The sequence below is a fragment of the Ctenocephalides felis genome, unplaced genomic scaffold (assembly GCF_003426905.1).
Source record: "Ctenocephalides felis isolate EL2017-DRISC unplaced genomic scaffold, ASM342690v1 CF-g0.4_SCAFFOLD_01492, whole genome shotgun sequence".
Taxonomy (NCBI): domain Eukaryota; kingdom Metazoa; phylum Arthropoda; class Insecta; order Siphonaptera; family Pulicidae; genus Ctenocephalides; species Ctenocephalides felis.
The window spans coordinates 41,257,470-41,280,938 of NW_020537646.1; the positions used below are offsets into that span (position 1 = coordinate 41,257,470).

The following is a 23,469-nucleotide window of genomic DNA, read 5'->3' on the forward strand; positions in this document are numbered from 1 at the left end:
TATACATATATATGTATATATATATATATATTTATATATAAATATATATATATATATATTTATATATAAATATATATATATATATATATATTATATATATATCTTCTTATATATAAAAATGGACCTCTCGATCAAATAGTTCGGTAAAACTCTAAAACGGCTAAACCGATTTGGCCAGTCTTAGTCTTGAAAAATTCGTGCCAATCCAGAGATGGTCGGAAAGGTGAGATATTATTTCAAAATCGCGTAGAAACTTTACATTTTTAATTTGAAAATGTTTGTAGAAGCGTAATTTAAATAAAACAATGGACGGTGGCTAATACGTGAAATGTCAAACGTTTTTGACAGATGATAATCAATTACGTTTAATAGGGTGTTTTACGTGAATATTATTTAATTATGATTAAATTGTAGTAAGTAGTTTTATTTATATACAAAAACGTTAGTAAACGGGCCGTAAGTGTTATTAGAGACTCAAAATATCAACTTTTTCGAAATGTTAATATGAAAATGCACTTTTTGGCATATTTTTCTCAAACACGGTGCTCTTAATGATCTCATTTGTATAATTATATACTCATTGGTATTTATAAAACATTTTATTTATGTTATTTAAATTCAGAACCTAAATTTGGTATCGATCAAATGGACATTTTGTCGAATAACATTTTCCCAGTTATAATTTCCCAGAATTTATCGAAGAATAGATAGTAATATATGAAGGTCCGGGGTTAAAAAGGTCCACCACCCATGTGTCAAAAATCAGTAAAGTTAAGCATTGTTTAACAACAATATTTGAAAGTAGAAGAAAAAAGATGTATAACCAGCTATAACCTTGATCTGAAAACGGTAATCTTTGAAATGGGGGAGATAAACGGTAATCTTTGAAAATCCATAATAAAAGTATTTTCTTCCGTTGGTAGTTTTTTAGTATTAGTTAAAAATGTAATTATTTTGCAAAATACCTTTAAAATTATAATAAGACTTTAAACCCTTTTGCCACCTGCCCGTTTCAAGTTACCCCGCCTATAGGGTAAAAAGGTCTAGATAACAAATTTTTGAAAGACATCAAGAAGCACATTTCTACAATGATGAAGTAGAAGGCAGTTTACTGAACGTAGTCAGATAATTGTTCGTTTGATATGTGTTATTTGTTGTGATATAATTGTTATGGTTTTCACAATATAGTTTATATTTGTTAGAAGTCAATTTGGACCTTTTTGCCTTGCCCTGCCTTACATATATACTTTTTATTAAATTTACTTTAATTCATCGAATTTTACTTGAAACTTTTCAAAAAGCAGGTCAAAGAAGAAATACTTAATTCATTTTCTATCTCTCCTCGCAAAAATTTGAAAATTTTGTATAAGCCGGGTAGTATTATTTACAATTATACACAAAATCCAGAATCCAAAAAGGATCTGAAAAACTTGAAACGTAATCAATAAGTCTAAAAACCAAAAAAAATCTCCCAGTTTGATTGTATTGGCAAAATATAGACAAACTAATGGGGTTTAATGTTTTTATATTAATAGCATTCAAACAACACATCATTATACACTTAAAGTTTTAAATATTTTCTAGAAATTTTCTAGAAATTGCTTAGAATATACCTTACTTTGCAAAACAACGTTTGCCGGGTCAGCTATATATAAAATTCTTCTGTAACTATGTATGAATAGTTAATCCTCCTAAACTATAATTCGGATTTTCATGAATCTTCCTGAAGTTTGTTCGGGAAATTTTCTAGAATTTTTAGATTCATAGAAATATAGTTACATTGTAGAAATAAATGGAAAAAATTACAAAAAAACGCTTATCATTGTTTGACCTTGAAAATATGTAAGGCATGGTTTGACATTAAAAACAAATGGAGACTGTCATTTGCCAAACAAGTCTATTCAGTTATATGCTAAATAAATTCATGATTTTAAATAAAGAAAATGTAATGTCTATTGAAGTAAAATGTTTGATTGTCAAACGTTTCGTTGACTTAATGTGACAAATCGAAAGACGCCCAAGAACAACTTTATTATATATATATATATATATATATATATATATATATATATATATATATATACAGGGTGGCTGATATGTATTGCAACCAATTTCAGACCGCTATAATTTCTAAACCGCTCATCAGACAGATGACAGATTTATTCCAGTGATTGTTCATTTAATTGTTTACAAGCGTACAAAAGCATTTTGATCTATTGCATTCAGAAAAAAAGTTATTCGTGATGGAAGTCAAGCGTGATAGTGCGATTGCTTCATACTTGGCTGGAAAACCTTAAATGGCTATATTTAGAGCCCTCCAGCATTTAAATGTGAACAAATATTGTGTTTCTCGTACCATATCTCGTAACCGTGATACACTCAATGTTGCACCGCGTCCAAAAAGTAGACGAAAAAAAAACACTAACAACCCCAGAAATGATCCAAAAAGTATAGGCAAAAATCGATCGAAATTCGTGTCGCAGTGGTAAAAAAACGGCCCGTGAGCTGAACATATCGCAAAAACGGATGCAATACAAATTGAAAAATGAGCTTGGACTAAAGCCATTGAAGTTCCAAAAAGTGCAAGAGCTCATCGATGCACAAAAAAGAGTTAGACGGGAAGGAGCCAAGGGGTTGCTTCGCTTGCACGAAAGTGGCTAGTTACCGAATTTGGTTTGCTCAGATGGGAAGTCCTTCCAAATCGAGCAGTTTGTGAACAAACAAAATGATAGGGTTTACTTGCCAAAAGGGTCAGCTAAAAATTTACATCTTTGATTGGCCACCAGAACTCAAGCGCCGCTGACGGTACTGGTGTGAACCATCGTAACGGCCGATGATGACATTCCGCTCTTATTCATCGACCGTGGGATCAAAATAATTGCCGAAATTATCGGGAAAATGTCTTAAAGGTAGTATTGAAGTCCTGGATAGACAAAAATTTCGGTCGCAGACCATGGACATTCTAACAGGACTCAGCACCATCAAACTCAGTACGCGTCTACCAAAAATGGCTTGTAAAAAGTTTTCTCGCTTCATTTCCATCGCAATAGCCACCAAAATCTCTGGATCTAAATTCGCTGGACTTTTGTGTCTTGGAAATTTTGAAGAGTAAGGTTCACACTAAAAAATACCAAAGTGTCGATCATCCTAAGCAGGCGCCTCGCCAGGAATGGCCCAAAATACCACAGCGCCACTTTCGTGCAGCGTGTCATGGTTTTTCTGCCGTTTGAAGGCCATAATTCGTGCCAAAGGTGGCCAATTAGAACAAATATAAACTGATTCTAAAATTTAACGTTATTTCCGACATTTTTGCTTTTGAACAATGAAATTTAAAATGAAAATGACAAAGTTATAGCGCTTTACTTTGTTGCATTACATATCAGCCACCCTGTATATATATATATATATATATATATATATATATATATGTTTATATATATATATATAAATTTATATATTATTTTTGCTTTTGAACAATGAAATTTAAAATGAAAATGACAAAGTTATAGCGCTTTACTTTGTTGCATTACATATCAGCCACCCTGTATATATATATATATATATATATATATATATATATATATATATATACTGAATAATTCACTTCAATACAAAGTAATCTTTAATACAGATTTCAGAAATTTAATCGCCATTCGATGTACTTAAATAAAAACAAGGTTTATCAGTCTTGTAGATCAAATTTTTGTCCACGTTTTAGCCCACAATATTAAACCGATTTTAAAAATTGAAAGATATTGTTTGGAAATCATGCTTACTAGATTTTGGCCGGTTGCTTCTTCGTAATTAATTGTTAAATTAAAATTGGTAATTGTTATAAAACTTTTGCTGATCGGCTGAACTGGTTTCAAAAATTGTAAAGCTATTCGATGAAACTCGATATGGTCTTCCCAAACAATTGGCCGATTCTTTATAATAAGAGAAAGTGCAAAATTTTTTGGCCTCGTTTACATAAAAAAAATTGAACCTATTTTGAAAATGCAAAAACTATTCGAAAGATACCGTTTGGTGGTATAGTGCTTAGTTTTGGAAATTAATTCGGTCGAGTCGTTTAAATGTTTTTTTTTTGCATTTGAATAAAACTTACAATGGCCATAGCTGTCTAAATAAAAATCCTAAGATATTATAGTCCTGCAAGAAGTAGTCGTACTATAAATATTCATTAAAGTATCAAATAATAAACCGAGATTTTAGAACATACAACATCATGTTTGCGCATTATAATTAATTCAATTACTGATATTATATTTTGTTTGAAACTGATTTCAAATCAAACTGATAGGCTCTTAATGAAAACGAAATCTATATTCTTTAAAAAAAAATTAAAAATTTTATTTAGGAAGCTAAATCTCATTTATTAATGATTAAATATTAGCACATTCTCTTAAGGCAAAGTACTACTTATAGCTAGTTTTCTTCAATATCTAAACAAACCGAATAATTAATTGGTTTTGAAAACATTAACACAAACTTACAATCAACACGATCAACACCCGCAAAACCACCTCCGATACCAGCGATCGACATACCAGGAGGTCCAAGCACCAAAGAACTAGAACTAGAGGGAAAAGTCCCAGAAGCAGGTTGACCGGCAAAAGCAAATAAACCGGGACCGCCACTTACACCTAAAACCAGAAACTCGTCAAAGCTTAATATTTTGTCTTTCAATATATACATGTTTTTACAAAAAAAAAATCGTATAATTTTTTCAAATAATTTGTGTTAGGACAGTAAACATCACTTTACGTATATTTGAAAAATAATAAAATTTTCAAAAAAAACTAATATTCTTCTAGATAAATATTTTTATGTGCTCCCAATTTTTGTTTTCACTATAACATATTGAATGTGATGTTTAAAAATTGTGGGTGTATATTTTAATCGTATAGGCGTGTCCGAAATTGTGGCTCTATTTTGGATAATAATAAAGGAAACTAGTGGTGGCTTGTAATTCAAAATTTCAAAAGCTTTAATTTTTTTTGAAAATTGAAAAATTGTTTCTTTGAGAATTTTGTAATTTTTGGGAAAAAATGACTATTTGGAGAATTAAGATTTTTTTAGTTTTGTTGAAAATTGAAAAATGTAATTTCTTGAAATTTTCTAAACATGTTCAAGTCCAAATTGTCGAGATTTGATTGAGCTATATAAGTGAGCTTTATACATTAAATAACTTCGAACGGAACCCATAGCAATGATAACAAATATTGTACTTATTATTAAAATCTGTACAATATATCTGATAATTCGATGTGCATATGTCTAATGATAATTTTCGACCGCAATGTGGCATTTTTAACTTCCCGTAGGGTAAGTTATTGTAATGGGCCGAAAATCGAAATTGAAAATTTTTACATTTCTCGACGTTTTGAAGGTTTCTGTACATTTTGGCATACCTCAGAAAAAATGGATGTGTGTGTGTGTATGTATGGATACAAATTTCCAGTCACGTTTTCGAGCGCACGGATCAACCGATTTGAATGGTTCAAAAAACATTCGATTCCTATTGATAGGGAGATGTGCTGATTAGTTTTTGGCAAAGGCAGGTCCATCAGTTATGGACCATCAGTTAAGAGCAAAGAGTGCAGAAAATAGAAATCGAGTTTTTGAGAGAACGGAGCATCCGATTAGAATGACCTAAAAACATTCAATTAGTAGTGATTGGGAGCAGGTGGTTATTAGTTTTTGGCAAAGGCAGGCCAAGCCATTTCAAAGATACGGAGCTAAATGTGTGAAAAATGGCAGTTTTTGAGAGAACTAAGCGTCCGATTTAAATGATTCAAAGAACTTTCTGCTTGTTTTAACAAAATAATTGATTTTGGGGGAAAAAAATTTGTTTCAACTTTTTTCAAAAAAAATTTTTTTTGTATATCGAAAATAATTCAGATTTTATTTATAATTCTGACTATAGTTCTAATATACTTTAAACAAATAATTTCAACTTTGCAATTCAGTTTATATAACTCTTATAAATATTAGACAATGTTACAATATTAATAATAATCTATCTAAAACATTCAGTATACCTCGAACATATCGTTACGGTACGCGAAGTTCCAGCAATTTGCCTTAAGGCACGATGCCATACACCCCACTAGTTTAACAGTTTATTTTAATCTTCGAAACCGCTAGATCTGCTTTCACAATATTTTAATTAATTCCTCATTTCGTCAAAACAAGATTTTGAATATTTAAAATCGGACGTTCCGTTCTCTCAAAAAATGAATTGCAATTTTTTGTATTTTTCCCTGGATTCTCCTAAACGGCTAAACCTACCTTCGTCATAGTTTTTTGAATCATTCAAATCCGTTAATCTGTGCTCTCAAAATCGTAGACAAAAATGTATCTAAACATACATACGAGGTGTGTTCAAAAAGTACCCGGAATTACTAATAATTAAATTTCGCGGGTCTGGAGTGTCTGATTGTCAAAATTTTTTTTTATTGTGTTGGTATACATGCCCCTAAAGTATGATGAAATTTTCAGCTATATTCACTGTTTACTTTGTCTGTGGTAGTCGCTAAGGTTCGACGTGTTTTTCTGAGCTCGGCGATTTTTACAATGGAAGAATTGAAAAGTCAAAGAATTTGTATTAAATTTTGCGTAAAAAATGAAATAAAGTGTTGCAAAGTGCAAAAATTCACCAGATATGGCTCCGTGTGACTTTTTCCTATTCCCAAAGTTGAAGAGACCCATGAAAGGACGGCGGTTTTCCTCGATTGAAGAAAATCGCTGAGAGTGCTCAAGGACATATCAAAAAGTGAATATCAAGGGTGCTTCGAAAATTGGAAAAAACGCTGGCATAAGTGTATTATATCTGGGGGGGACTACTTTGAAGGGGACCACATTAATGTAGACGAATAAATAAATATTTTTTTGAAAAAACGAAAATTCCGGGTACTTTTTGAACAGACCTCGTACATACATACTGCACACACATATACACATACCTCAAATTTTTCTATGGAATATTACTTAATCTGAACATTTCTCACTATGACTATATAATATCTAATCTACATTCTGCACAGGTGGTTTTATACTACATGGAAAGTTAAAGTATGTAAATATGTACGTGAATGAGTCAAGTATACATCAGAATCAAATTGTTGGAATTGTGTATTTATTAAAATTGTATGAATGCTTAATTAAAATTGACTATAATAATAAAAGGAAACTATGTAATAGTGCACATTATTAAACTAAATTTTCCCAAATCCAGAGATAACCAAAATTCTTGTATATTCATATAAGTCGATCGTTTATTAGCGCGCTTTTTATTAATTCAATAATTTTTGAATTATGATGCAAAATCCGTTCAGGCAGTTGTTAATCATATTATTATGTGGTATGCACAGCGAATTGACTGAGAATGAGATTGAAAAAAATTGAAAGAGTGGAAAATGTCACAGCTTTGTTATAAATTATCTGTATCCTACCTACTCCCTATCAAAAAGTGTTTGTCTTCAGATTTTAATATTCAGATTCTTTATTTATTTTGAAAAAATTGCTCTTTATGCAAACAATTCATCAATTATGTACTGTTTGTGCGCATCAGAAAATATTTCTATATTGGAAAAACTGGAGGGGTGGATGACTCGTGATTAAAATAAATTGTTTTGTTTTTAAATAAAATTCATGCAGTATTATAAGATCAAAAGTATGAATTAAAATTCAGTGACTGAAAGCGTGATTAAATCTTATTCGATTACTAACATGGCTAATAATAAACTATATAATAGAGATTCGTGTAAGGAGGGTAAAATACTTTTCTTATAGATTTTCAAAAATGCTGTTTTTCTCGCGATAGCAACGTGCTGAGTATCGAGGTGATGGCTGGTTCTTAAATTCTTAAATTCTTAACTTTACTGGTCTTTGATATATAGGTGGTAAATCTTCTAACTGGCGTACCTCTAAGGCTTTAAGAATAAATAAAAATAGTCTAATAAAATTGATTTATATTTGAACCGAGGTTTAAAACAAAACAAAAATTCAGAACACTTTCAGTAACACTTTTTACAATACATGCGTTAGCAATCAGGCCATTATTGAGCATTTAATCAGTAATACATGCACATGAATACATAAATGATTCATTCAATATGCATATTCCGTTTATTATTAATTATGAGAGCAATTGAATGAATATAATGCACATTATTTCAAAAGAAATGAAACAAATAATAAAATTGTTTTAAACCTCAATAAGAATTAGTTCGAACAAAAAATTATATAACTACCACCAAATGTAAATTCATCCAACAAATTATGAAAGTTCTTTCATGGTTATTGATAATTAGTAGAAACATTTAATAGAGATATTTTTCATGGTTAGTATTAATCAGAACATGCCAATGAAATAAATTTATTTTTTATGATAATAGTTGTTGCAAATGTTATAAATATTTATTCATAATCTTTTCCATATGCTATGAAAAATTTTCTGAACCGATTTAATTCACCACTACTAATTATACTGTAAGTAATTATTTTTACTAGATTATCTACAATCCAAAAAAATCATAAAAACGAGTGAAAGGTCGCAATAATAAAATCTTATGAGTGGGTTTTCAGTATAAGCACAAACTGTTTTTAAAAGCATTTAAATAAAATGCTGGGCTAAAATTCAAAATTAAAACATAGTTTTGTCAAAAAAAATCAAATTAATTATTACTAAAGTTTCCTTCATTTACCTTCTTTTACGTTAGGATTTTGTTCGAGCATAGTATTCACAAATTTGAATGCAATTTAATTAAGTGAGAATAGTAAAATTTTTCAAATATACACTTGAGATGTTTCCCGAAATTTTAGTTTATTAAATCGGTAAAATCTGCGGTGATGTCTACTCACGAGTTCGAATCTTACTGAAATACGCTCCACCAAAATTGACCGGAGACGATCTGTGTGACACTGCAAAACAATACCTAAGATAAATCCGAAGCTAATTTGTATTTCAATATATATATATATATATATATATATATATATATAATTCAATACATACATTGCAAAATACTATAAATAAAACAGATACTGATATTAATATCGTAGTGTATCTGCTAGCTTAAATCAGAACTTGAGAAAAAAATATTTGAATAAAGCAAAAAAAATCTGCTTCAGCCACTTTGAACAGCGTCGGTTTAATTTTCTCCAAATTCAGCACCGCAAAACGTTTATGATACAAAAAATCTAATTTCTATTATGATTTGTAAAAAATATCATATTTATAATATAAATAAATTCAAATACAAAATAAACTCGTTACGTACCGGTTTGTTAAACATCTGATTTCTCAAAGAGAAGTAAATTGAAGTCATAATATACAATTAAATAAACTACAATTATAAGCAATATTATATAAAGCTAAATAATTCCTTTACCCACATGTACTATAGAAGCATAATACTATGTCTTAATAAAACCGATAATTAAGTACTACTCAAACATCCCATCACTTAAAACAATATAAAATAAAATAAATAGAACTTACTTGAAGGAGCAGCAAATGATAATGGTAACGCATGCCCGCCGTTGGAACCTGAAAACCATATTTTAATATTTAAGAAAATTAATACTAAATTCCAAAATAATATGTAAGCGATCTATTTTTACATTTCAGAACTATATATATAATTAATTCGAATTCATAAAAAAAAAAAATTGATTCATTTTGAAATTACCATCAAAAAGTCTTTATAGACAAGAAGGTTCAAAGATTATATTATTGTAAATATAGTCATAGTATATTATTGTGTAATGTACATGGCCAGAGCGCGAATGCGGAACTGTCCTTTCAAAAAGATTGTCACGCCCAAGATCTGATAAATACAGTTAGATCGTCCATGCAAAATGTATCATCTAAGTATGTCATAGAAACAGGCCCTGTCATTATGTTCAACTAATAAGGTGGAGTTAGCTAAGAAAAAGTATAAAAGTTAGATAAAGCGTTTGAAATAATTATATCTCAATGTTTCACTATACTAGTATACTCGTTGAGCCTATTACTATTCAAAGTGCTCACGGTTCCGAAGAGAACGTATAAACCAGTAACTAATTATCATTCATACAACCTACTGCTCGACCAACAACGTCAGGCTCTGAGTTGGCCAAGATTCTACTCCATAGTTGAAAAGGTTTGGACCAACGACTGACGATGTGGACAAGGAGAGTCCAGACTACTCCATTTAGCATCGGTAGTACAGCTCATACCCACAACTTTATTCCATATCAATATACGAGGTGTGTTCAAAAAGTACCCGGAATTACTAATAATTAAATTTCGCGGGTCTGGAGTGTCTGATTGTCAAAATTTTTTTTTTATTGTGTTGGTATACATGCCCCTAAAGTATGATGAAATTTTCAGCTATATTCACTGTTTACTTTGTCTGTGGTAGTCGCTAAGGTTCGACGTGTTTTTCTGAGCTCGGCGATTTTTACAATGGAAGAATTGAAAAGTCAAAGAATTTGTATTAAATTTTGCGTAAAAAATGAAATAAAGTGTTGCAAAGTGCAAAAATTCACGAGATATGGCTCCGTGTGACTTTTTCCTATTCCCAAAGTTGAAGAGACCCATGAAAGGACGGCGGTTTTCCTCGATTGAAGAAATAAAGGCCGAATCGCTGAGAGTGCTCAAGGACATATCAAAAAGTGAATATCAAGGGTGCTTCGAAAATTGGAAAAAACGCTGGCATAAGTGTATTATATCTGGGGGGGACTACTTTGAAGGGGACCACATTAATGTAGACGAATAAATAAATATTTTTTTGAAAAAACGAAAATTCCGGGTACTTTTTGAACAGACCTCGTACGCTATTTAATCTTCAGTCCGCAAAAAGACAAATTTTGCGACAATATTCTACTATGCCTCCTTTTGAATCAAATTCTTGCTCCCTCAGTATCTTCCCAATTTCACGTAACATAGATCTATAGCCGTTACAAGTTTATCAGCCAATGCAGAGTGTGAGTCTCACGCATGTAATTACGTCTTAAAAACGAATACGATATTTTAGTTGAATATTAAAAAAACGACAAAATGTGAGCTTTTATTTTATGTAATACAATTTAATGTATCCTAATACTATTTAAATTATCAATTTTATAATAATACGATAGAAGGGGTTGAGGCAGTTAACAAACTGTGCATTACTCACGATATTGTAATGACAATAGGCATTGTCGCCAAAGAATTACACAACCCTCAGTAAAAAAGACATCCCTCACCCAGTTCTACTAGGGTTCCTGCAATATAAGGTCCAACTCGAAGGTTAAAAGAATATTAGAAAATGTAACATCCTCCGAGGAGGTCGGTTGGGTCCTTGGACCCGCTTATGTATAGTGGTGTGTGTGTTGTGCCAGAGAGAAGAACCAGTCGCAGCAAAGGTCAGATACTATTGTTTATTAGCTATTCCTTCCTAGTAATTAATGAAGATTTATTAGTAAGTTAGAGTTTAGGCATAGGGCATGACTTTTCGTAGGAACAGTCATACCCTCACACCTGTAACCATAATTAATTAAATTAAATAAGATAGTAAGTACATTCTGTTTCATTCGTGTATTAGTTATATCAGTTTCCAGCGGTAATTGCAGGGCGATATTAGAAGTCGAGTTAAGTAGTTGGAGCAATGCTAAAATATAATATTTGGCAGTCGTTGCAATACCCTACTAGGAGGCTTCAAACCTCACTCGTTACAATAGTGGAAGCGCCGGATCAGTTTCCACAGGTAATTGCAGGGCGTTCTTAGAAGTCGAGTTAAGGAGTTGGAGTAAACCCTTTTGTAATGGGGATGCAATTCTAAAGTATAATATTTGGCAGTCGATGCAATACCCTAGAAGGGGGCTTCAGCCATCACTCGTCACAATATGCAAGAAGTAATAGAGAATGGTCAATTATGGTGTTCTATGTCTTATTGAATGTTGTCGGAGTAAACAAGACGGTGATAAATGATTGCAAGAAAAACTGCAATATGACAAAAAGAGAATTTTTATATATTTTGTCCTTCCAAATTGTAGAAAATCAATAATTTTTGGAAGTCGATCAATAGCCTAGAATGGGGCTTCAACCCTCACTCGTCACAATATGCAAGAAATAATAGAGAATGGTCAATTATGATGTTCTATGTCTTATTGAATGTTGTCGAAATAAACACGACGGTGATAAATGATTGCAAGAAAAACTGCAATGTGAGAAAAAGAGAATTTTTATATATTTTGTCCTTCCAATTTGTAGAAAATCAATAATTTTTGGCAGTCGATGCCATACCCCAGAAGGGGGCTTCAACCCTCACTCGTCACAATATGCAAGAAATAATAGAGAATGGTCAATTATGGTTTCTATGTCATATTGAACGTTGTCGAAATAAACACGACGGTGATAAATGGTTGCAAGAAAAACTGCAATATGAGAAAAAGAGAATATTTATATATTTTGTCCTTCCAAATGGTAAAAAATTAATAATTTGTCAACAAGCCCAATTTCAACAAACTCAAAAGGAGAACCCGCGCATTGCTCGTCTCGGATTTTGATGAAATTTAGCACAATGGTAGATTTTATGCCCAAACTGACCGTGGTAAAATATTAGAGGCCTATGAAAAGCGGTTTAATTATAAAAATTAATTAAAGTTTGCATTTTAGTAGCGTGCGCTATACATAGCTTGCAATGTGCACTCTTATCAGTTCAGTCGTAGCCAAGTGGTAAAGTGACTGGGCTGTCATTTTTGCGTCTCGACTGGAATCAGAGAATAAACAGTATATAAAGAACGAAATACTAAACGGTTTTGGTGCAATAGTTTGAAGCAGCAGCCACAAAAGTGGGCGTTATGGTTTTTGTGATAGAAATAAAAATGTGTCCCAAAACTTACATAAATACATACACACATACATAAATCTATTTTGTCATGTTTTGAATTGTTTTGACAAGTTTGACCTTTTTTCAGAGCAATCGTGCTGCCTTTAGCTGTGTAGAGTCAAAATGTCGAAGCGCGTAAGCGCTGCGTGGCAGTCAAACGGATATAATGTTACGGAACCCATACAAATGTTTATTCCGGATTTTTTTGCAATTACTATAACTAACCCCACGAAAAGTTAAAAATAAAATAAAATAAATAGATAAATAAATGAATAAAAGGATTTATCAGTTTGCAAAAATAGATTTATCAGGTTTTGCAAGAACGGGGTTTCCAATTAGATTGATTCAATGGCATATTTTGCACCACCCCTAGCTTCAGGGTATGAGGTTTCGTTAGTTCAGTTAGATTTTTTTACATGTTCATTTTTTCAGCTAAAAAATACATCAAAAATATACAACAACCGTACCCACAAAAATTTGTCGCAACTGTACCCAAAGCATGCATTTAAAAACAAATCATCGTTATGACTGAGCTAACAACTAATTGCTAGTTTTGTATATTTACCGATAAAACGCGTATGATAGTCTATGAGGAGAACTAACCGGGACCGAGACCGACTAACTAGTTGAGCAATGCTATACGGCACGACTCTTGCGATGGCGACGTTGCCATTCGCCTACAGTACTCCCCTCTTAGTGACAAAGTTTACAAAAATGCAGTTTGCCAAATATCGAACTAGCCGTCCTCCTCACGTTAAAGGGTTTAGTTGTGCAATTGGCTCAGGCTCTGTCAGGCTCGACGGTTGAGATCTGCTGTTGTTATCAGATTCTAGCTGGATTATTCGCGGAATTTCATTAGACAGCGACGGAATAAATTTAGCAGTTTCTTCTGGCGTGTGCTGGTTTCAAACAATTTGACAACTTTGCCACGCATACATGCCACAAAAGTCCTCGCTGATCTGGATTTCACTTTAAAAGGACCTTCATATGGATCCTCTAGAAGTCCAGCATCGGTCCTGACAATCGTAAGGCAGATCCTCTTTCATGCTGCACGAATTCTAAACATAACGGTTGATTATATTTCTGTATATCTATCACTGCTGTGACATCTTATAATTGCTTTGAGCTATAATATTTCAGCGATTCCATTGGCTTTGGTATAATACGCCGTGTAATGAGTCGTGCCAAGCAGCTGATTAAGTTGAATAAATCTGCTTAATCAAACTGCCTTCCCTGGTCCGACGTTAACCAGTATCTCGAATTGCGATTGAGAAACTGCGATTGAGATCTATTACCCATTTCCTGACGTTCTAACAACTGGCGTAGTGTTCTTTTACTAGAAATGCCATATCGTATCAGCAATACTCTTTTCAACACACTGTATAGATTCTCTTGAAGGGGTTTCAGAATTATTTAGCGAACTTCCAACACATACCGCGCGTCCAATCATGAGAACTTGTTCAAACGAATATAATACATCTTTTTGCACTTGGACCGAGTCACAAATTCATTATAGTTTACCCATTATGACGACTATCACGACTATAGCCTGGCACTACCACACCCAGTCTACCATACTCAGAAAATGTTTCAACTTTTCAGACGCTGCTTCTAGCCCAGGTCATGTCACTTTCTTGTATTGGGGGTATATGAACTATCAGTTCTTCGATGCCTTTAGTTTGCTATCCATTTCGAATGATCCATAACTGACCGCTCTAACCAATAAATTTAGTGCTCAATTACTTATGCCCATTGAATTGTGCCCATGATGGTGAGTAAACTGCGGAAATTATAATTTTGTTGCAGAGCTCTTCAATGATAGTGGCTACTACAATGTTGGGGACTTGAATATAAACTAGGAAAATAAAATCAGGATCAGTTTCATTGAAAATTTCATTGAAATTGCACTACCGTTGTGAGTTAAACCATCCGGATAATTAGAATTATAAATAGGTATTTTCACAAAGCTTCTAAATGTGTTTCTGAAATGGTAAACAAAACCCTTTGTGTTCTGTTCTCCTATGCGGAAAAACCCCCTTAATTCTATCGATTTTTAAAAATGGCTGTTACAAGTTTGTACATGTTCTACGATAGCCTTATTCTACAACATCGATTTGGTAGGTAAGTTTAACGAGCCTTCAGTATTTTCAATATTATTAGCGAAATAATTACTGGATGTATTAAATAATTATTGGATGTTTTGGACAATTTTCTTGAAAACTATTCATTTCCGTGCCAATGCCTCTATGTACACTTACTCTATAATTAAATAATATATATATATATATATATATATATATATATATATATATATATACACCTAAGTCTGTTTTTACACGGAGATTGGTTCCAGAAGAATCCGTGTAAAAAAACGTGTAAAAAAAGACATTGATCTTATACAAAAATGGGTGATTTGTTCCTAATCTCTAAAACCTATTAAAATTGGTGAAAAACAAGAATTTTTAAGAACAAGAATTAAATTAGTGCTATTCACATTTGCTTTGAACAGTAAAAATTGTTTGTATGCGCTAAAGGAGAATTCACTTAAATCTTTAAGCTAGTGTTCGCAAACTATCGATACTATCGATGGTTTCAGACTTTTTTCTTTCATAAATACTTTTTTGTGATATGAACATACTTCGCAAAAATTTAATTTGACAAAAAAAATTTAGGTATATACAATTTCAAATCGTGCTAAATGGAATAAATTCGTGTAAAAAAATTAAAAATAATCAATTTTCAAACCGTGTTATATCAAAACCGTGTACAAAAAGACCGTGTAAAAACAGACTTAGGTGTATATATATATATATATATATATATATATATTTGAATAGTCTTGAATTTGATGTTGATATATATGTTTAATTTGAGTTTAATATTCGGGCGTAACATCAATAAAAATAGTATGAGAGTTTTTTCAAAAAATTTTAAAAATTTAAAAATTTAAAATCCGTACGTTTCGGCTAGCATCTTAGCCATCATTCAGTGGTAATCAGATTAACTATAAAAATTGAAACTAAATAAATTATATGAAAGGAAATTTCATGGAAAAACAATAATAATAATAATAGTAATAAAACACTTACAATTTTGTATCCTAATATAGCATATGAAACCATTATTAATCCAACTCAAACTATGGCGTGTAGTATTACGAAGTGACGTGCTAACTAAGGAATGCAATACCAATAAAAAAAATTCCGGTATTTCGGTAATTTCGGTCATGTTAAAACCGGAATACCGGTAATATACCGGTATTTTTTTATCATAAACAAACGTAAACAAAATTGAGAGTTACTAGTACAAATATAAAAAATGGTATATACAATTACAACTATATTTAACTAAACAATTAAAAAAACAATAGGTTTTTTTTAATAATAATTTAACAAAATTATATCCAATTTAATTAATAAGTTATCAGTATCAAGTATATTGAGTACTTTTCACCACGTATGAGTAAAAAAGACGAAAAATTCATAAAAGATCATATTACATTATTATAATAAACTCTATTTTTTAATATAATAATAACTATTATTATAAAATAATAAACTGTTTGTATCCGATGTGTTAAATTATTCAAACTTCAGCTATCTAATCATCTATAAGTCTTAATATTCTTTCAAATATACGATAATTAAACATTTATTTATCATCTTTTATTTATTATTCAAACGGTCTGATATAGCCAACAACTAAATATATCTGGTCCTTCAACAAAGTGCAAGTGTTCAATAGAGTTCGGCAGGACCCAGATAGATCACGAACTTCTTAAACACTTTTAATCTATCTTGACAAAAGTACCTTTGGCCATTCAAACCGAATGGTCAATTTTACTAAACAACCGGTATTAATATCGCCGAAAAATCGAGCGTTATACCGGTATTTCGGTATATCGGTATACTAATATTGCATTCCCTAGTGCTAACCTTGCCACCCGTGAATGTAGGAAGACTTTATAGAAATAGTTTTTTATAGAATAAGTTAAGGTCGTTTTTACCTGGTTTTGCAGTCTCTGTATCAACTGAGCTGTCCGTTGCATTCGGTTTCACAACGACAAGGGAAGTCAGCGGTGTTACAAACGAGTACTAAAATAAACAAAATGTAAACTAAAGTATTCACATATATAAGTTAGTAAGTAACAAACATTCTGTGCAAAATTAGTAATACTAGAATTCTCTACTCAAAACCTCATGGCTAATTGTTTTGTATATCTTTACATTTTGAAGGCTTTTAAACGTTTTAATATACCGTAAAAAATGAATGTATGCATGTGTGTGTATGTATTTATGCGTGAATACAATTTTTCGTCAACCTATTCTGGAGCACGGATTAACCTATTTCAATTGTTCGAAAAACGTTCAGTACTAATTGACAAGGAGACGAGCTGATTTGACAAATCAAGAAATTTTTGTAAAAGCAGATTACACCAAAATGTTCAGAAAGTTGTGAAACGTAAAGATATATAAAAAAGTTGCCATTTTTGCGATTACTATAACTTACCCTACGACTTAACTTAATTATCAAAACGGATTTAAAAAAAAACTAGATTAAAAAAAACAAAATTTTCAAATTTCCTAAAAATTTCTAATTTTTCAAAGAAGTCGTTTTTTTTTAAGTTCAAAGATTGATAAAATTCTACGCCACACGTAGTATTTTTGAATTAAACTAGTCTGATTTTTTTTTAAATTTTCATAAAAATCAAAATTAAAAAAAAGAATTTATTCCGAAAATTTAAAATTTTCTTTATTTCTCAATTATAAATATTTTCATTTTTAAATTTAAAAAAAAATCAATATTTTCAAAAAAATCAAGTTTTCGAAACTTGGTGCCTTTGCAAATTGCTGGAATTCACGTACCGTAATAAAATAATCGAAAAATTTCAAAAGTTTTCTTATATATTATTGTAAGCACTGAAACTTTCATTATTCGTATTTTATAGATGCAATATAAAAGCTTGTGAATTAGACGATAATGTTTCTAATAGTTTACATGAAAAGCAAATGAAGAGAATTTCTCTTATTTTTAAGAATTATATAAAATGAATTGCAAAGTTAAAATTATTTATTTTAAATATATAAATAGGCTTTAGAAATTAGCTAGAAATAAAATTAATATCTAAATTATGTTCGATAAAAAAATATTTTGTGGAAATGAAAACAAGAAAAAAAAACAAATTTGAAGTTTAAATGATGTTTAGTCAATACAAGCAAAACCCATGAGTCCGAAATCGTGAACGAAAAATTGTATCTACACAAAACACAAACATCAAATTTTTTATAAAGTATGCAAAAAGTTAATTTTTTATAAATATGCAAAAATTTCCATTTTTAATTTTTGAACTATTACCATAACTTACTCGTCGCTTTGACTTTGAGCAATTATATTATGACAACCAAACCAATTACATCATAACAAATACCACATATTAAACAAACAACTATCTGATTATGTTCAGTAAAAATCCCAGCTAATTCATCATTTCAAAGATATGTAAATTTTGCTAATTTTCAAAAATTGTAACCTGGTCCTTTTTATCCCATGGACGGGGTAAAATGAGACGGCCACGAGGTAAAAAGATCAAATGTTTAATTTTATGGTATTTTATAATTTAATGTTTAATTATGAAGAATTGCGAAATAATATCTAGATTATTCAACCAATGTAAAATACAAAATTCAAAGGTACATTTTTTTTCAGAAATAATACTGTATACAACCTTGATGTGGTATTTCATAAAAAAAATCACCAGCAAGATTGGAATAAATATTTATTTAACTTATCACTTGTGAAACTTCTGTTTTAACTTGATTTACTTTTTTATTTACTATTTTTCATTGTTTACACCATTGCCAGGATAAAGGTTCAGTTGGTCCTTCTTACCCCACCCACGTCTTATTTTTCATGAAAATTATATAAAAAAACGGTTGAATCTAACTAAATGTTAACAATACATTTTATAAAACAATTAAATTATAGTATTTAAGTATACGCTATACTTAAAAATTATATTGAAGTCTCGTAATCTAAACAACAGTGCTAACAACCAAAAAAGTAACAAACTAGCTGTAAGTGGAATTCTGTCTTGAGGCAATTAGGGCATCGTGCCTTAAGGCAAATTGCTGGAACTTCCCATACCAAAAATTATTATCTTTTAAAAACGATACATTTTTGAAAAAAATTTACTTCGAAAAAATAAGATTTTTGAGAAACTATAAATTGGACAAAAAATTACTTTTTTTCGAAAAAAAAAAATTAAAAAAAAAAGAAAATAAAAAAAAAATATTTTTTTAAATTTTTTTTTTTTTAAAAATGTTTTCTATATTTTGACATATTTTGAAAGATCTGAACTTTTTTCCAAAGCAATCGTACTGCTTTAAATGCATAGAGACAAAATATAAAGCGCGTAAGCGCCGCGTCGCTGTCTAACGGGTAAACATTGGTACGGAACCCATAGCAATGTAAACAAAATTTTTACTTATTGTTAAAATCTCTATAAAATATCTGATAATTTGATGTGCATATGTCTAATGATCAGTTTTGACCGCCAAATGGCATTTTTTTTTACTTTTTTCGTTAGATCTCGGAAACCGCTAAACCTGCCCTTATAAAAATGTGATCAAATCTTCATCTTGTTAATACAAGTAAAATATTTTTTGAATTATAAAAATCGGACGCTCCGTTCTATTAAAAACTGAGGTACCGTTTTTGGCACTTTTTGCCCCATATCTTCGGAACGGCTAGACCTATCTCCGCCAAAAACTAATCAGCACGTCTCCTTATCAATACGGATCGAATGTTTTTTAAATTATTCAAATTGCTTCATTCGTGTTCCCGAAATCGTCGACGAAAATTTGTATCCGCACACACATGCACACACACACACACACACACACACACATACATCCATTTTTTCTAAGGTATGCCAAAATATTCGGAAACCTCTGAAACGTAAAGATATATAAAAATTTTCATTTTCGATTTTTTGCGATTACTATAACTTACCCTACGGGAAGTTAAAAAAGAAAATACTTTTGTTATAGATTTTCAAACATAGCTGTTTAGCTCCTCCCGATAGCGACGTCGTAGGAATTAAGACGAAGGCTGGTTATACATTTTTTTCTCATTTTGGCATACCTTAGAAAAAATGGATGTATGTGTGTGTATGTGTGTGTGCGCGTGTGTGTATGTGTGTTCGGGTGCAAATTTTCGTCGATTTCGGAAACACGGATGAAGCTATTTCAATAATTCAAAAAACATTCGATTCGTATTGATAAGGAGACGTGCTGATTAGTTTTTGGCAAAGGCAATTCTAGCCGTTCCGAAGAAATGGGGCAAAAAGTGCCAAAAACGGTAACTCAGTTTTTAAGAGAACGGAGCGTCCGATTTGAATAATTCAAAAAACATTTTACTTGTATTAACAAGATGACCAAGTGATCATCTACATCACGGCAGGTCTAGCGGATTCTGAGATCTAGTAAAAAAGTAAAAAAAAATGCCATCTAGCGGTCAAAAATGATCATTAGACATATGCAAATCAAATTATCAGATATTTTATAGATATTTTAATAATAAGTATATTTTTTTGCATTTCTATGGGTTCCATACCAATGCTTATCCGTTAGACGGAGGCGCGCCGCTTACGCGCTTCGATATTTCGTCTCTATGCAGTTAAAGCAGTACGATTGTTTTGAAAAAAAGTTCAGAATTTCCAAAATATTTCAAAATACACTTTTCTTCAAAAAGTCTTTTTTTCAAAAACAAGTAAATTTTTTTCAATAGTAATTTTTTTTCAAAAATGTTAATCTTTAAAAAAAAAATTGGTACGGAAAGTTCCAGCAATTTATTTATTATTTATTTATTATTATTCATTTATTAATTAATGCATCTCACCTTGAGTGCAAGTTTCAAAGCCTGTCCTTTGGCCGTATCTTTCGTATTAGTTGGTTGCAAAGCGTTCGGTTCGGCATGTGGCACCTCATCGACTTTATGGGTTGAATCAATATCGATTTGCGAATCCTTTTCGTCCAGCAATTGCTTGATCATCAAATATGCCCAAAGCCTTTCTAATGGAGCGGGCTTGTGTTGTACTCGAATTGGTGCAATCTGTAAAATGTTGTCTTTTATTATTTTTATTTCATTTTACTATAACAATTAGAGTCAAATGACTATAAATTACAGAGCTAATATATATCAACTATAACTAAAACTAGTGGGGGGCATGACATCGTGCCTTGAAGAAAATTGCTGGAACTTCCCCGTAATTAAAATCTTGGCACAGGACCCAAAAAAATGTGTACACATTATTAAAATCTCTATAAAATATCTGATAATTTGATGTACATATGTCCAATAAACATTTTTACCGCCAAATGACACTTTTTAAAATTATTTTTATTTAGAGTCCATAACCGCTGAACCTGCCTTCCCAAAAATTCAATAAGTTCTTCATCTTGTTAATACAAGTAAAATGTTTTTTGAATTATTCAAATCGGACGCTCCTTTCTCTTAAAAACTGAGTTGTCGTTTTTGGCACTTTTTGCCCCATATCTTCGGAACGGCTAGACCTGCCTTCGCCAAAAATTAGTCAGCACGTCTCCTTATCAATACGAATCGAATGTTTTTTTAATTATTCAAATCGCTTCATCCGTGTTCCCGAAATCGTGGAAAATTTAAACGTAAAGATATATAAAAATTTTCATTTTCGTTTTTTTACGATTACTATAACTTACCCTACGGGAAGTTAAAAAACTAATATTTATCCTTAACACTTATAAACTAGTTGAAAGTGGCAAGTTGCACGATTTTTCCGAAATGTGTAATAATTGACTTGATCAACGGGAATTGAGACTTTTATATTTAGTAAAAATTTTATTTTGGCTGTATATTTCGAAAATAAAATATTCGCTTTCAATTAAATCTAAACATTGCTATTTCGAATTGATATATCTCAAACACATTTAAATTTGTAATTATATTAATTATAAAGCACAACACGTGCTTTGTATGTCCTAAAATTGTAGCGTATTATTCCAAATTTTAATGAATTGACAATGTTTAAGTCATCACATCACAAAAGCAACTTTTGACTATAATATTTTATCAAACTTTGATGAACTTTTAAAATTAAACTACTTGTCGTAGGACTGTAAAATTTTAGTATGTTCTTTAGGACCATGATATCTATCAACATAAGAGGTTTTATAGAAAAAAATATCAACGGTTACAAATTGCTAGATTTAGCTTTAATTTCCTTTACACTTGTTGACGGTGTTAGTATTTTCTAATGACTGCAGTCAATAGAACATCAACATGTTGATGAACTAGTTGAATTTGTTGATTCTTTACGAAACTGTGCTAAAATAAATTCAGAACTGGCGTGTGAATTGTTGACGAATACATACGCATACTCCATAGAATTTTACTATTTAACAGTTAAACAATGTGGAATTCTTTGTATTAAACACAATTTAGTATTTTATTTAATAAATATTAAATTTATTTCGATTATGCAAAACCGTATGAGCATTGTATATGATGTGTACCCTTGCTGGTATATTTAACACAATTAATATATAACACTCTTATTTTATAATAAATCATTATTTTATTATAAAATCAGATTATTAACTGATAGCAATTCCTTTTAACAAAATACTGATAAGGTACGTAGTGCAATGAATTGAGCAACGCAAACTGATTTTCTATTTAAAAATATAAATAGTTAAAAATATTTGATTAATAATATTTTACCGGAGACTTGACAATTCCCGTAGTTGACCACGAACCGGAGGCTCCAACAGCTTTCACTTCTGGTTCTAATTCTACAGCGTCGGATTGCATGCGCCCGGCTACCACTAGTTCAGAGCCCATAAATAAATGTGGGAAGGACCGCCTCGTCAGTGATTGTTCATCTATCTGCAATTTTTATGCACAATAAATATCTTAATAATAAATATTTCGTCGAAGAAATCATTTTTATTAGGTTATCGAACATCTCGGGATAAATTATTACTTTACAAAATATATCTATCACTAACTAGTCCTGGATTCGCTGGTTCGATTCCCACTACCGCCAAAGCCCGACATCGTGCAACTTTGATGTCAAATTTCCACTTGAGGTTATAGATCTCAAATATAGCCTCAAGTAAAAATTGCCTCTCGTCGATATAGTTGCTTATCTTATATATAAAAATGGAGCTCTCTTTCAAATGTCCGAATAAAGCTCGAAAACGGCTGAATCGATTTGGCCAGTCTTAATCTTGAAAAATTCGTGCCAATCCAGAAAAAGTCCAAAAGGTGAGAAATTATTTAAAATCCGCGTAGAAACTTTACATTTTTAATTTGAAAATTTTTGTAGAAGCGTAATTCAAATAAAACAATGGACGGTGGCAATTTCGTGAAATGTCAAACGCTTTTGACAGATGATGTTCAATTACGTTTAATAGGATGTTTTACGCGAATATTATTTAATTATGATAAATTTGTAGTAAGTAGTTTTGTTTGTAGTTTTATTTATATACAAAAACGTTAGTAAACGGGCCGCAAGTGTTACTAGAGACTCAAAATATAAATTTTTTTGATATGTTAATATGAAAATGCA

At 31.1% G+C, this 23,469-nt stretch overlaps 1 protein-coding gene across 3 annotated transcripts in view; it reads right to left on the bottom strand.

Annotated features, from left to right (window-relative positions):
* Positions 1-23,469, bottom strand: part of LOC113369817 (inter-alpha-trypsin inhibitor heavy chain H4-like) — a 79,082-nt gene that overhangs the window by 12,907 nt on the left and 42,706 nt on the right. For 2 of the 3 annotated variants that reach the window (XM_026610392.1, XM_026610391.1), the window contains exons 14-19: positions 22,620-22,784; positions 20,760-20,972; positions 16,867-16,954; positions 9,506-9,553; positions 8,866-8,925; positions 4,494-4,643 (exon numbers count right to left, since the gene is read on the bottom strand). In XM_026610392.1, coding sequence (XP_026466177.1) covers positions 4,494-4,643; positions 8,866-8,925; positions 9,506-9,553; positions 16,867-16,954; positions 20,760-20,972; positions 22,620-22,784 — 724 coding nt within the window. The remainder of the gene's footprint in view (positions 1-4,493; positions 4,644-8,865; positions 8,926-9,505; positions 9,554-16,866; positions 16,955-20,759; positions 20,973-22,619; positions 22,785-23,469) is intronic. The other variant, XM_026610393.1, reaches the window with a different exon arrangement.